The 14,087-nt window shown below is 34.2% G+C and overlaps 1 protein-coding gene across 1 annotated transcript in view; it reads right to left on the bottom strand.

Annotated features, from left to right (window-relative positions):
- The window catches only part of LOC108768595 (uncharacterized), a 126,173-nt gene that overhangs the window by 104,177 nt on the left and 7,909 nt on the right, over nt 1-14,087 (bottom strand). Inside the window, exon 2 of the mRNA XM_018519077.1 lies at nt 7,842-8,380. Coding sequence (XP_018374579.1) covers nt 7,842-8,073 — 232 coding nt within the window. The 5' untranslated portion in view covers nt 8,074-8,380. The remainder of the gene's footprint in view (nt 1-7,841; nt 8,381-14,087) is intronic.

Here is a 14,087-nt window from a genome sequence, read left to right as displayed (position 1 = left end):
ATTTATCAACGACTAGCCTCGTTTTACCTTTCAAACGTGTAGAAATATCGTCGCATAAATTCCGAAGAGCTTACGCCAAACTTCTTCGTTTTTCTCGCGTGTCAAAGTGATATCATGAAATCTTCGGATTTTATTGTTACAAGATTGTACAAATTTTATTTTGTGTGAATAAATCGTTACAATAAGACGCGATTATTTTCTTAGTTTTCTCATAATTTAAATATTATTGTTTCAGTCACATTGTTATTTTAATATGAACATTTATGATATGATTCGTTTTAACTTACAACTTTTGTACTGCTATTATAAACATTACGAAGCAGTGTGAAATAAACTACAAAGAATAATTTAACAAGATAAACTCTAAGAGGATTAAAAATAAATAGTATAAGCAGCAAGAAAAAGGATTACTTGATACAATTCTCCAGTGTGTTAAGATGACTATTTTACAGAGTAACATTTCAGCAATGGAATATAATTGAAATTATGCCACAATTCTGTGCAAAATATTGTGACATTTTGAACGAACCATGCGAGATATTGATAACTTCGTTTATTAACAATCGCAAATATATCTCTCATAAAATTGGAATTTTTACGATTTTTTCTGATTTTTGTTCTCATCCCAAAGGGAGCTTTAATTTTTAAATTTACTGCCAAAAATATTGTAGTGATAAACGTGCACAACTAGTTATCAAAATTTACTGCAAACTTCTGAATATTTTTTATTCATTAATTTTATTTATTACATTCTTTTTATTTATTTTCCTTTACATATATATCTTTTACTTGTAATTTTAAATAAAGTAAAGATCGCAGAAGACAAAGTAAAGTAAAACAAGATACTATAAAATAAATGAAGCTGACGTAAAATAGACAGGATTAATAGATAATAACATCTGTCAAGACGTTCTCTAGGAGAGCAGCACTGTGCGCATTGTTTATTCTCGAGTTTCCAGCGCCTCGGGACAATGAGATTCGATGTAACAAAAAGCATTAGAAATTAATACAACGCTGATTATTACTTTGAATCCTTACGAACATACCACGCTCTATGGTGTAATTCCAGACACTTTCCGCAACAATGCCGTGGAACGGGCGCATTCTGCGGAATTTTAAGCAAGCAGATCCAGGAAATTAGGAAGATTTGATCAGCCGGTCCTGGAATTACAAATAACCTTATTATCCTGGCGCACGCTGGCGGCCCCGGCGCTCGCGATTTATACTGAGTGCCGAATTTCCTCTTTAACCGGCGAAAGCGGAGCGGCATGACGATTAAATGATTTACATGAAAATCATTGTACGCCCTTTAATCAACCGCTTAAACTTTATGTTAATAAAACATTTTTATTGATCTATTTTGCTGTTAGTCCATTTTATCCCTTCCGGTCTCTCACGGTGCTCACGTCAGAATTTTACGTCGCAATTGTTTATCATTTGTTTACTATTCATAATTTACACTATTGGTTAAAAATTTGGAGCACCTTATAATTTTTAAACAAATCCACAATTCTTTACAGATGTACAATAATTATTTCAATGAAAATATATCAATTTTTATCTTTAAATGTATATACTGTTGAAATAAAAGAATTATGATTAAATGAAAACATAAAATTTAGGACATTTATAATGTTAATAAATGAAGTTAATTAAAATTTTTAATGGTAGTGTACAATGTGTACACACTTAAATAAAACGTAGTGCTGAAAAATTGTTCTCTGTAAAAAAAAGCGCTTTTATAATTTTATCTGAATGAAATTCTCACTCGCGTGCGGCTTGACAACGCACGTTGTCAAAATCCAATCTCCTTTCCACCATTTCACACCCTTTCACCTATTTTTCACCTTTTTCTTTTTTTGTTTTCGCGACCCTTCGGTAAGTCTTCACGCCGGCAATGAAGACAAATTGTCGGCGTCCCGCAGTTTTACGAAGACAGTAATTAATTGCCGGTCGCGTAACGAGACCTGCTTCGACTATCGACACGCATCGATTTAACGTCTAACAGGAGCAAATCCTTCTGTTAGATTTCTCTGATAGAGAATTCTTGCTTAATTAATGTCAAGCGAATAATTTTATCATATCTTTATTTGTTATATTCATCATTATATTGTTACCACTACATCGTAACTTTTACAATGGTGTAACAATATAATGGATATAATAAATATTCAGAGGAAGTGTTAGAAACGATATAGTAGTGAATCACATTGTAATATTGTTTATACATTTTCTTTAACCCTTTGTGGCATATAATTTTCTCAATCAGCCTATATATAATTTAAATAAAACTTATAATACTCTCGGAAGATATTTTAGATGGTTGATTTCGAATCCAAAATTCAAATTTGAAAATTTAAAAAATTCAAGTTAGCGGACAAATCCTAGCAAATCGATACGTAATATAACTAATAATAAAATAGAACTTATAAATGTAAATTTAAATCAAACGTATATTTATTAAGTCATTTATTAAATTTACAATTTTAACTGTACTGACAAGTCATGTTACAAATTACAATAACATATGTGTAATTAATTACATCGCAGACAAAAATGTAACTAATAGTATAATTAACTGTATTGCAATGTCTGGAACGTATTAATTTATTAATTATGTTACATGTACTGCAAATGTGCATCTGATTTATATATGATACACATTGTTATCGATTCTTTAATTCAAAACAATCAATAAAATTCAGAGGACAGCATCAAGTTTTTTTTATCAAAGTATATGTCATTCATATTTTCTGTTATTTAATTTAACATTATAGTTATTACTTACACTGTTAAAAATGCCATAAAATTTAATGTACTTTTAAATTATATATGTTAAATTTAATATATTTGCAATTGAAAAATATATTTGTGTTATGAGCATAAAATTTAATATACTCCTCATAAAATTTTATGTGGATATACAAAAAATTTAATACATACGAACATTAAATTTAAGTTACTTATAATTTCATTTTTATTTAACAACATTGAATGTTTTCAATGTACCCGCTTGAAATTTACTTCCATTACATATAACGAAAGCAAAAAATTTTTCTTTAACAGTCTATCAAACGACCATGGCTTGACCTCAGGTTCGAGAGAAAGACATTGAGTCTTTCATCTCTGAATTCTGCACAATGACAAAGATAATAATGACTCGTTAGTCCTGCGGATTCAGCGGAATATCGCTAGAGAAAGTCGCCCATTTGTCGACTTCTTTCTACCTTGATTGCACTCACTTTAGTTTCCATTCTTCTTAGAATATCACAAAAAAGTAAAACTCTGCGAATTAATGTGAATTATGGCTACAGACGGGATAGAGAAACAGCTCACTGCATGCTACTGTCGCAAATTTCAAGGTGTCAAACCAACATAAATTAACTGACGCATTGAGTTTAATCAAACAATTTGTGATAGACGAACATGTGAATGAAATTATACTTGAAATAATATAAATAAAAATAAATTAAAGTCATAAATTGTTGAATAACATCGAGATTAATATAAATTGGCATTTTTCCCACACATTACAAATTAAATAATCATAATTAATATTTATTTGAACAATTAAAATAGCCAGATAGAGAACTGTAGATTAAAAAATAGCAAATGTTTAATTTAAAATGTTATGTAATAAAATATCGAAATTATACAACAGTAACAAATCCATTAAAATTAAAATTGGAGGAATATAAAGCAGAGAAGTATATGTACTCACGGCTTGTGTGTGTGTGTGTGTGTGTGTGTGTGTGTGCATGCATGTATTTTAAATATTTCTATTTTAAATATATTTAGTATTTGCAATGCAACTTTGTATGTATTTTGTATTTTGTCTTTCAGCGAGGCACATAAAAATATTTTCAATACTGATAAAATAGAAGGGCTTCCAGCCAAAACAATAACTTTTAATATTCAATAAACAAATATGTGTTTCGACAACGATCGTGTCATTATTAATGTAAAAATAAAAATAAAATTAATTTTGAACAAGTGACATCATTTTAACGGCTAAGTAAAATTATTATAAAAGAAGTAAGAAATATTAACATGATTTGCTTTCTCTTATATGATCTCTTTTATAAATATTTGTCGCCAAAAGTGGTACGTAATTGAGTCATACAACATTGTAGTCATTTGGTGAAGTTGCAGATATTAATCAAAAACTGAGATCTGTTAATGGGACACAATATAACTTAATAAAATCACAGAAAGAACTAAAATCTGTATATATACTCATGAAACAATCGCAATTAAATTATAACAATTGTTCTATTTTTCAGTATTGATTAATTTTTATTGAGCCATATTATTATACAATATATACTTAAAAACATTTTGTATTTTATATTTCAAATCGAAAGATTAAAAGTATTTTGTATTTTGTAATTCAAATAATAAGATTGATTGTCAATCTTGATATTTGAAACAAGTACAAAGTATAAAATATTTTTAATCTTTTAATTTAAGATACTGAAATAAAAAATATACTTGTACGTGTTCCGCTGAAATACAAGATACAAAATAATACAACTATATTACAAACCCTGTATTTAAAAGTGTTTGAAATGCCCGGGTGTATTATCTCAATTTGACGAACCTATTAAAAAATTCACGAGAAATTCAAAGAGACTGTAAAACATAATTAATAATATGTATAGTTTCGCATTTTAGGAATGAAATTTCTCTTACAGATAAGATCGATTATATCGGTAGAGTTGGGCGAGCAAAAATTGTCCCGAAGGACGAAGATTTATGAGGGGCCGGTTCCCGCCATCTTTGAATCACTAGTCTCCGCGGAGATGGTCGGCTCGTTTCTCTCCATTCGAGCTTAAAAGTATTTCCTTGCTGTTCTCACCGCTCATTTGAACTAATAACTCGCGCGCGATCTCTCCTAAGGGAGAAGGGAGAGGGCACGGCCTTGAGGGCATGACTACTTACAGGTGAACCAACCTGACGCGGCGCCGCACAGAGAGCCGGCTTTTCCCACAGTTTTCCGGAGTGAAACTTTCGAATTTAATTCAGTTACTGTCTGCCGTAACATATTCTGGGGTTTTTAGCGAAGTTGACGCGAAAGGGGGTCAATCTCCGAGGCTTTCCCGGAGCACATGCAAATTATCGAAATGAATGAAATAACAACGCCAAAATTGCGTTACATCATTCCGTTAATTATTCAAAATTGACATTGATAAGAATGGGATTGTGCAATGGGATTAGTGTGAACACTCGTGACATCAAATAATGCTCCGTTATTCATTGTTTCGAGCGTAGAGGATAAAGTTGTACGGCTCTCATTTATATTTGTGTGATAATACGCTCAAATTTAAAAAGAATGAGGAAATACGTGTAATTAAATGCGCTAAAATGTATCTTATATAAAAATATTTCGAAATACTTGAAAGTAAAAATGCGTTATAATAAATGCTATCTATTGTGTATTGACATATTAGTATTGGTATATTGTGTAATATAGCATATTAGTAAATTATAATTCCACATCAAATCAATCATTAGAATTTATCACAATAGAGATTAACAAAGATCGTTATATAATATCTATATTGACTAATATTTTCTAATAATAATTGTAATTTTAAATATATGCTGTCAAGAAAATTCTACGCATAAAAAATATATTAAGAAAATCGCCGACGATACGTGGAAGAAGTTTGATGAAAGTCGATTTCTGTAGCTTTAAAATTAATTATTAGTCGTACAGAGATTGCCGCAAATAAAACCGTTTATTAATCATCAAATAATACACACACAAATGGCGGCTCCATTATGGAATCGCTGCGCGTACAGGTTTCCAATGCAACCAGATAATGGCGTTTCGCCGAAATATAAATCTCTCGTTTGGCTTTGCCCGCGTAAATAACCGATAATTAACAACAACTGTTAACTTGAATTCTCTCCTCGTTCTCGTACATTATTTTTAAATTGTAATTTTCGTATATTAATTTTATGTCTTATTTATAAATAAACATTATTTGTAAATATGAGTCGTATATTCCACTCATATGATATATAGAATGCAAGGGTTTTAAAAACATTTTTAATATAAAAAAAATAACTATTTCGTATTTCTATTTTTTTTATAATAGTAGATTTTATTATATAGCTCAGTTTTGCACAATTTATTAAAAATTTATTATTGAATTTTATCGTAATCTTAGAGATTTATTAATTGTAAAATGTCATTTGAGTTTAATTACGTTTTATCTGAAAGTTTGTGATTAAATCTTAACTATAGTTCTTCTCTCATTTTACTTTCAATTTGAATTATTGTAATCTTACATACAAAACTTAATCAGATCCAACTTGAAACTTTACTTTTTTTAAATCTCTTCAACGTTATATCTAAGGAAGAAAGGAATTGGAAACTTGTTTGCCTTCCTCTTTTAGTATATGAAATTTTTAATTTAATTTTGAAATTTTGTGATTGAACGTCGGTTAATTTAACTTATCTCTCGGAAATTAATTATTTGCTTTATGCTTTTGGCTAATTTTTATCATGAAATAAAATTGGAAGTAGATATGAAGTGAAGAATCGCACAATTACGCGGTATAGTAGATAAAATTTTGTTCAATCTGGACAAATCCATCAAACCGTTACAAATCTTAATGGGACAGAGAAAAAACAGTAAAACCCTTTCTCGCGGCGCGATCAACCTTCACTAACTTGATAGACGCTACGGCGCCCATCACCGTGAATAAATAACGACGGGGTTCCTCCAGCGCAACCCTCAAAGAACTGAAACCCGATAGAGGACGCAGAACAATAAGGATAGATCGCCCGATCGCGGAATACATTAAGTACAGCTCTGTGTACGGGCAGTGAACAATGTTTCGAGGTAACTTCCGCGCGACGCGAGGGATGAGGGGTGAACTCCGGGGATTGAAGAAATGGCAAGGACAGCGAGAGAAATAAAAGTCGCCAAAGCTTCAGCGAGCGAGACGAAACTGTGAGGGAAATAAAAAGAAATTGTCATCGTCTGGGTGGCTGCAACCAGTCTTGTAACCGCGCCATCCGTAGATGTTCTCTTCTTCCCTCCCCCACCCTTTCCTCTTACCCTTCCTCACAAATCTCCCTTCTTCCTATCGCGCTCTTTACAACCGCTGTCATTTGTTTTTACGTTTACTCCTTGTCGTTCCTGAAAATCCTCCGCGAGATCTGTCGCACTGCGAGATTTCATCGAGAAAACGGGAGAGATAGAACTCTCGCGGAACCAATTATAAACCTCCGCAGGCACTCGTGAAATCTATCTTTTTTCACAACGTGAATATTTATTAATGTTATATAGGGTTTTAATTGTAACTGTTATGTGGCACCCATCTTATAAAAGGGCACGGAGGAAAATAGTTGAGCAATTTTTACCTAACAAGACTGGTAAAAACATTCTGGCTATTTTTGCCGAATTTATGACAAACTTTACTTGCCTAAAAATAAAAATATTGCAAGTGTAAACAAAAAACATTGCAATTACAGTAAATTCATTCATGCGATTATATCATATAATTAAGTAAATCATATTATTCTCAAGACTACTATAAGCACGAACAACTTCCAACTTTAGGAAATGTAAAAAGTATCTTTCAATATGGCTATACACTCATTCAAAATATTTCTGAATAATGTATGAATTAATTCTGCTACATTTTCACAATTTGAAACAAATAAAAGTGGTACCATATTTAACGACTCAAATTATAAGATTACATATTTAATTAACGTTACACTCTTTAAATCGGAATTGGCCTATTTCTCTTTTACCAATCGTTCTCTTTTTCTCTATCCATGATATTTCTGAATCGTTGAAATGAAAGTATAAGTTACTCACGCAACGTCAGATTGGAGGGATTCACGATTGTCGAGCAAACTCTGAAAAGTCCCAGCTTGAACTTCACGCTGACTGCAGAATTCTTCGACACGTCTGGCACGGCAAGCTTTTCCTCGGTGTGTAGCCAGGTTGGACCCGAAAGAGCGACGCCGAGGGCCGCCAGCGCGGCGAGACCGCATATCACGCCGCATCCGGTCAGTCTGATACCACCTGGGCCACCTGAGCAGCACATCTTCTCGGTTTCCAAATGATCTTCAGAGTGACATCGTTAGCGAATCACCTCCTCGACGCAAAGGATCCTCTTCGATTCGCCACCCCGCCCTGCATGGCCTCGAAATCTCCCTCGATGCTGCACTTCGACGTACTCGTCAGAATTTTACTCAATTTTTTTTTCAGAGCAACCAAAAGAGCAACGTAGAGCTTTAGAGAACTTGAGAGCAATTCTTATCTCGTCTCTTCTTTAATTTAGCTCGTATTATCTCTGAGAAATCTTATGCTTCCTTCTGATTACTTTTGAACCCGTCATAAATTCAGCTTTCCTTTAGCAAAAAAAAAATTGAACGGAAAATTATTGTATACTGAGAAAAATGTTTTGATTTGATTATATCATCAAGAAGTACAAAACATATTCTAATAGACTTTTATATAGAGAGTGAGGCACCTAACTTTCATGCTAAATTGAATAACATAGATGAAAACTGCTTATTCGTGTTGATAATCATTAGAAATATAGCTGGCTTATTTTAAGAAAGAAAGTTAACTTAAAAATGTTTTTATCATCTTCGCTTATAAAAAGATGTATACACTTTGTAATAATACCCTTAAAAGTCATGCAACTTTTGTATGTAACAATTTTTCGCACAACTTATAATAAGTTTCTCGAAGCAAACAAATTAAGTGCCTCACTCTGGATAAGTATTACACTAGATTACTAAGAAACGTTTTAAAACGAAGCCATGTAGCTATATTTAATGTAGGATAAAAATCCCATATGTACCTGCAAGGTGTAAAATTGCAAAATATGCAACAAGTATGAAACACGTCCCAGACATTTTTCAATATTTTTATTTAAAATCAACAGTATTATCTTTTATTTATTTTGATTTAACCTCGCATATTCATACTGTACACTGCATATTATCCCACAGTAAATATGATTACCAGCATTATATTTAAAACCGTGAATTTATTAAGTATTAACGTAATATACAAGTATTCCGACACAAGTAGTCGGATAGTGTTTCGATTATACTATTATAATTAGAATTCTAATTATCGTGAATGAGAATTTCTGGTTAATTAGACTAAAATATTTGATAGATTTAACTAATAAATATCTGCTTTTTGCCTTTCTAGTCAAATTATCAAATTTTCAACTCATACAATCAAATTTTATTCTCCGTGTAACTTACTTTTTTCCTAATTACTAATCTAAAATAGCATCAAACGGGGACATGCAGTGAAATTCGGAAAAAAAAGTTTCCAAGAATATTATATGTATGTATACGTGGATATCAGAAATGCTAGGGAAAAAAAATGCGCAAAAACTGTGCAAAAAGGAAACGCTAAATTCTTACGAGAGGCGGCCGTTAATGGATTTCGCGGGAAAACTATTAAAAACGCACGTTTGCTCGCTCCCTCGAAGAAATTAATTCCGATTGCCCTTATCATGGGCGGCTCGGAAAAAAAGCTCGTGGGAGCAGAGGAGGCCATTATCGCCGTCGCTTTTCCCGCGACCGGGATGGATGGCAGCGAGAGACTCTCTAACTTTTCTGACTTTTTCTTTCTCTCCCTCGAAAGGGCGGGCAGGCAGACTTCACGTCCTTGCACGCGTGCGTAAATAATTTTTCCTGACAGAAGAACAGGGGTTTCTCGAATGAAACTTCACGGATACTTGATCTCTGATCGTGAACGAGACTATGTTCCATCCAGAAATCTGAAAGAAGAAGAAACTTCTTGCACGCTCCCGTGCGTAACTTTTAAATTGGAATCGGTGAAGGGTGCGTAAAAATGTTTGAACGTTATCCGATTTCGCCGCCGCAACTTGAAACCAGCGAGAGCGTATCTCTCGATCTGTACGCGCCAATAAAAAATCGCCTACCCGCACTGGCAACGAAATAATAGCAATAATTGCTTCCTGGCTCGTGCTCGGAACGAGCGGCGAGCCGCGAAAAAAAAGGTATAGGCACGTTTTGTAGGTACACGTATATGTATCTATACCGACGCGGTATTAGGCGCGTGCGCGATTTATATCCGCTGCAGATGGCAGTTGCAATTACAGCATCATTCTTTCGCTCGAAACTAATTAATTGAAAAACGGCGTATCTCATCCGCCGCGCCAGCATTTCCCGGAGGGCCCTCGACAGATTTCCGGTCTTGTTAAGAAGGAGTTTCGAGTGCTGCTTAAATCTGTTCTACGTCTTTTTCTCCGCTCGCCCGCCGCCCACTTTCTCATCGCCTCCTCTCCCGCCATTCCGAGTATCACGTAATTAAAAGTTCGAACCGACCGCGATTTACGCCTGACGGAAACCTTCTAGTCTCCCCCCTCCTCCCGACACTTCTCGTACTATACGTAATCCAAAGAAGGGACCGGTAGGTGCTTTCTTTCTTTTTCCTTTTGTAATTACTCCTTGAGAACTTTGACCGACCGAGAATCTAGAAATTCCATGGCGGGATTTCTGCACTCTCTCTTTCTTGCAACTAAGGAGTAACAGAGAAAAATCCTGGCAGTTGAGCTTCTCGTCAATCCCTTTCTCGTCCATTCACAGTGTAAACACAATACAATGCGTTACGCCGGAGTGATCCCGATTGACCACGGCTCGATTGGGCACCACCAATCACAGCGACCGGTGCTTAGGAGCTTTGTAGTCTCAAGCGCTGCGAGTGGCTCGTGTCCAATTGAGCCGTGTCCAACTGGGTGCCACCCCGTTACGCCTATTTAATTTTCTTTTAAAAGATTAAATATGTCGATAAACCTTTATAAAAACTTAATAATGGTACTGATTAATTAATCACTTATTTTTATTGTATTAAAAGTTGGTACTGTTAACAATACTTTCAAAATAAGTGATTATAAGCCAGCGTTATAAGTATTAAATTTTTATGAGGAAATGATTTATAACGCAGATAAAATTATCTAAAAAAATTTAATAATTATAATATTGGCCAATTTAACTTCAATATAAAAATTCAACTTCAATAAAAAAATTTAACTTGAAAAATTAAATAACCTAATTTAACAAACTAAAATATCGTGCTTTGGTTTGATAAAATAATCAATTTGGATAGAAAGACCTAACAAATTTAAGACGCTAAAATTGCTTATCGAGTTTTCGAATATAATATTATAAATAATTATACTAAACCTTGTGCGTGTTAAAGATATATTCATTAAAGCAACATTGTTTTGTTAACGCTACAACTGTTGTTATCGTCAGATTCGTCAATTATAACAATGTTTTCAAGGATAAAAAATAGTTAAAACGGTGAAATGAATTGGCTCTAGTACCGTGCCGTCCTCGCCAGCTGGTTTGAAAACGCATTCCATCGACACTTCCAAAGACCAACCCCTGCCAGCCCGGATCTGTTTTATTGCGGACGCGTTCCGGTGTCGGAACATCCGGCCAAATCGAACATCAGGGGCGCGGCGATCATCGATAAAAATGGATGTCTCGTTGCGGAACCGGCATACGCGAACGTGCCTATTTTTCCTTTTTTTTTTTCAATTTTCCATTTTCTGTATGTAATAGCGAGTCGCGTGTCCGCGATGTTCTTGCGTTCCGATGCGTTAAAGCCGAGTTTTTCAATACTACAGGACAGCAGGACGAGATGAATAGACGGATAAGAGATGAGCGAACATCTCGACGAAGGGAATTCATGGGAATATTCAGCTCGTACTTCGAAGCCTCGGTTTAAACTTAGTTCCGCCTGGCTCAAACTGCAATGTCGGTTGCCTGAATGTGTCTTGAAATTGCACACAAAGAGGAATAAGTCTGTATTACCGATTTCCAACCAAGCAGAATCAAAAGTCATCGTGACACCAAAATGACTTCAAAATAGCTCCCAAATCATTATTAAAAGTCACTTTTCAATCCTTTACAAATCATTTTAACGTCATTTTGACGTTATCATGACATGTCACCCAGATAGCACATTATATTCTGAGAATATACTAAAACGGTCACGTCTGATATTCGTATGATATTCCTATGTCCGCAGCAACATTATTCGCAGTATATCCTCAGAATATCGAGATGAATTTCGAAAACTTTTCTTAAGAGTGTGTAAGAAATATCTATTAAAAATAATGTTCTTCGCTAACAGAATATTATTTTTAATAGATATTTCTTACACACTCTTAAGAAAAATTTTCGAAATTCATCTCGATATTCTAAGGATATATTGCGAACAATGTTGCTGCGGACACAGGAATATCATACGAATATCAGACGTGATCTTTTTAGTATATTCTCAGAATATTCTCAGAATATAATGTGCTCTCTGGGAATTCTGATACGTACATTCTGTAGTAACTGAGGGAAAGCAATTTTATATTTGCTGGGCTTATATAACTGCTCCACATAGTGTAATGTACGTTTTCCCTGAAGTTTTCTCTTTATAAATGCTTAAATTTTTTTCGATTGGATTTTCATCGGAAAACTGTGTACCGACACTATCGACCAGTCAAAGGTCGTAATGCCATTTTCGACCTTTTAATTGGTACAACTAGTTGTGAAGATATAACGAACAACAATAGAGACTGAACGGCATATTAGGCAACAACGAAATAAGCCATCGAATCTAAAATTGCAGGGTAAAATAAAGCTATTCAATTTGAACTTTAAAGATATGAAAATTTGTAGAAAAGTGTCTCAGATATCTAATTACATTTCGAATATTATTGATTTCTTATTGAACATAACGTAACCTCTTGTAAATATAAAAATTAACATGCAGTCAAGAAAAACAAATATCTAATCAACTAATAAAACAAGAAACTACGAGATAAATACAAGTTCTTTTATTAATACAAAAAATTTCATGTACCAAACAAATCCTTCGATCTAAACATGAAGTCATTATCAATGTAACAAACTGGTAATAATTAAAAGCGACATAAAATAAAAGTCGAATAACAGGGATGTAACATTTAAGAAAATGTCAACCAGCCAATAATAATATGAGAAATAAAAGCATTATTGGAACCATTTTACTGATGTGATCATTATTTCAATAGATACTCTCGCACTCCAACCTCCAATATCAACTCATTGATCAAGAAATGGAACGGTTCTCAATTAAAACACAATTAACAATTGTAATGTAATCACAATATTAGAGTCATGATCATCCTACTATTAAAACGTGAAACCATTAAAAATTAGAAAGATCTTAATGTAACTAGTATAACACACTGAAATTGAAAAATGTTTTAATATAATATGACATCTATCCGATTATTAAAAAAATAGTTATTAAGTATAACGTTATATCGCATAATCATCGAGTCTGGTAAAAATGGCTATTTTTTTTAATTAAAAAAAAATACCGCCACCCTAAACTTGCCACTCCTGCTAATCATGGCTTATGTTAATCTCTGTAGTGCTAATTTGATCCCGAGTTTCGTTAGTTGATTTGTAATCTTTTAAACCTTTATATTTTCCTCATTTCTTGAGATAAGTCTTTATACTTGAAATTTCTCTCAATCCGATATCGCGACATAAACAAATAAACAAACAGCACGACTCTAGAATTCAATACGATTGAGTGTCACACTCGTATACGGCTATCACTAACGAACGGTAGCGAAGTACGCAACCGTGCTAATTAAGCACGATCCAAGCCCAGCTCGGTTACGGCCGAATGAGTAACCGTAAAATCGTACGAGGGCGAATGGCCGAGCGCGCCGGCGCGCGACCATTTTTTTCCAGTTTCCGCGTCACGATGACGAGCGATTTCCGCGTCCGCGACCTCTAATCAAACCCGATGCGACGCGACGACGGAAAAGAGAACGTTCGTTAAAATCTCGTCCAGGATTCGCGGCTGGCTTCCGACGAAGTAATTTCGGTGGTGTCGCCCCGCATATTTCCCCGGGAGACTCGTGGGAAATTACAAATTACACGTTTTTCAATTAAAAAACGGCAAGTCGCGTTCCCGCCAGGAGATGCCAGTGCAACGTGAAAATTTCGGATCCTCGATCGCAATCGAGAAATTGAGAGAGAGAGAGAGAGAGAGAGAGAGAGAGAG

This window comes from Trachymyrmex cornetzi, unplaced genomic scaffold, assembly GCF_001594075.2.
Source record: "Trachymyrmex cornetzi isolate Tcor2-1 unplaced genomic scaffold, Tcor1.1 scaffold81, whole genome shotgun sequence".
Taxonomy (NCBI): Eukaryota; Metazoa; Arthropoda; class Insecta; order Hymenoptera; family Formicidae; genus Trachymyrmex; species Trachymyrmex cornetzi.
This window is presented reverse-complemented; position numbering and strand designations above follow the sequence as displayed.